The sequence below is a fragment of the Penaeus chinensis genome, chromosome 15 (genome assembly GCF_019202785.1).
Source record: "Penaeus chinensis breed Huanghai No. 1 chromosome 15, ASM1920278v2, whole genome shotgun sequence".
In the NCBI taxonomy this organism is placed as follows: domain Eukaryota; kingdom Metazoa; phylum Arthropoda; class Malacostraca; order Decapoda; family Penaeidae; genus Penaeus; species Penaeus chinensis.
In genome coordinates, this window is record NC_061833.1 from 9370013 (window position 1) to 9372512 (window position 2500).

The window sequence follows — 2500 nt, forward strand, 5'->3', positions numbered from 1 at the left end:
CCCCAGCAGTCATCCGGACGAAAGCCATCAGGTCGGCGAAGCCATCGGCCACTTCCAGGGCGTGACTCCCGGGAAGGAGCTGAAAGCCTCGTCTCGGTCGCCAGGTCCGGATCCAGCTTTCGGTCTCTTCGGCGGAATATTCGACCTGAAACCCCAGAGTGAAGAGGCAACTGATCTTGCCCCGACGCCTTCAGGCATCCCATCCGAGGACCAGTTTCTGCCAGAGGACAGTGAGATCGAATATTCAGAAACGAGTCCTGTGGCCATTCTCCCTCCTACTGGTCAGTTCGATTATGATGGAAGTCAGTTCGGTTATGTGCGCGATAGCAACTTGAAAGTAGAGAGCTTTGAAATCGAAAGCTCTCCAGTCTACCAGGATGAATATCCTCCTTCCGTCCTCCCTGAGAACATCCCTCGAGATATAGATCCTGCCCTTTTCGACCTCGGCCTCCCCTACCACCTCCCCCCGTCCATCCTCCCCGGACCCGCCCCTCCCCGACGACGGAACAACCCACGCTTCCGCGGTGGGAATCGAAGGATCCCTCAGGGAAACCGGCGGAATCATCCACCAGTCAGACCAGGCAACATCCGGCCTCCGTACGAACGCCCTGAAGTGGACGAGAGGCCAGCCTTTGGCCAACGATTGCCGTATGCTGAGCAACCGTATGACAGATACGAAAATCCAGCATACGATACCTGGCAGCCAAGTTTCCCTCCGTATGAGTACGATCAGGGGGAGCCCTACGAGCAGCACAACCCTCAGCAGCAGCGTCCTCAAAATTCGGAGTTCCTCCCTTCAGAGGAAAGATCCACAGTTCGTGAAGCTCAAACCGAGAGCTATGAGGCAAGTGATAAAGGAGCCTCGACTCCGAGTGGAATTAACTACTCTATGTTGCAGCAATTCGGTGCCGACAGAGGCGTGACCATTCCTGAAGGGTTTACGATACCCCCTGGATTTAAGATGCCTGAGACCGTTGGAGATTTTCAGGATAAAGAAAAGGGTGGCAATCGGCGTATAGCTCTCGCTCCTGGGGGATACTTTGAGGATATGATGCACTACTATAATAAGCACGAGAAAACAACGACTACAACTCCTCCCAGTCAGCAGACTTCAACAGACGACTTCAGCCAAAGGAAGGGGGTTTCTGAAAGCGAGGACCATCCTGACTACGCCGGTCCTCCTGTGGTTGGTTATGGAGATCATCCGTACAGACGCACCACTTCTCCAAGTGACAGCAGCGAGGGAGTCTTCGAGTATTTCTGGGATGTTTATGATTCGAAGGATCGCCCACCCGCCCGGCACGACGATCGAGGGCCTGCGCCTGAGGACGATATGGAATACAGGCAGCCAATGCATCCGTCGAGAAGACCTCGACCTCGACCTCTACCTAATGTGAGGGGCGGTATGCATAATGGCCAAGGCTACCCACTTCCTATGCGGCCGGACGCTCAGGTGCCGCCCGTATTGAATCCTGATAGGAGACTCTGGGTGGGTCCTGACAGACGACCTCGGCCACAAATGGCGGTCCGGCCACCACCTACGTCTACCATTCATCCCTTATCAACACCGCAAGATCAGTCATTTTTAGGGCCTCTCCAGGATGTCTACGAATATTCTCAGAGATTAGCATCCTCGCTACTGAACTTCCCTGCTACTTTATATACTCAGATTAATGACTCCAAAGCTGAATACATGCGAAATGAGGTTGAACTTCTAGAGGACTATAATAAAGTATTTAGGAATTCGGACATCACCAGCACCGACGTCCTGCCTGACATGTACAACGACAAACCGGACAGGAATGAACGAGTTATGATTATCGACACTGAAAAGATCCGGTCCCTGAATCCTTTCGAGCTGTCTCTCATTACCTGGACCTTCCTAGACTTCTGGGAGTTCCTCATCGAGAAAGTCGGGACGCTCTCTCAGGAGGACCTCCAGCTGCTGGAAATGCGACTGGAGCGCGTAAGACAAGATAAGGACCGTAGGATGACCAAGAATCTCGTGGCGGCAACCATGCAGCAGGTTTCAGAGATGAACAGTCAAGACGTCGAGCAAATGAGGAGCTTGACCGAACGCTTGCTCAATTCATCGTCAAGCGCAGAGGGCGGGGAAGATGACAAAAGCTCATCGGTTGCGGTTGCAGAAGCGAGAATGTGGGATCCTCTAGGTTTATTCAATTCCGAACAGCGAGTCAAGTTTATGGAGTTTGCGATGAAAGTTGTGTTCAGATTCGGCCGCGTGTACCTGAAGAAGAGGTACGCGCTAGACTGCATGATGCTTCTATTTTGTAAGGACCTCAATGCTGACACCAAGAAGGAGGGGATGGATGGCGTAGCGGCGAAAGTAAAGAGGTGAGAATGCTCAAAGGCGCTACTTAGTTTATTACTGTAGAAGATTCATCTATATGCGTTTGTCTTTGCCAACCAGGACCTAGTCTATGATTCACCGTAAAAAAAAAAAAAAAGCATCCGAAAATCTAGGTCTGAAAAAAGTACG

The 2500-nt window shown here is 51.9% G+C and overlaps 1 protein-coding gene across 1 annotated transcript in view; it reads left to right on the forward strand.

The window, feature by feature from the left end:
* Nucleotides 1–2500, forward strand: part of LOC125032829 — an 18483-nt gene that overhangs the window by 632 nt on the left and 15351 nt on the right. The window contains exon 1 of the mRNA XM_047624215.1: nucleotides 1–2355. This exon is cut by the window's left edge and continues 632 nt beyond it. Coding sequence (XP_047480171.1) covers nucleotides 1–2355 — 2355 coding nt within the window. The remainder of the gene's footprint in view (nucleotides 2356–2500) is intronic.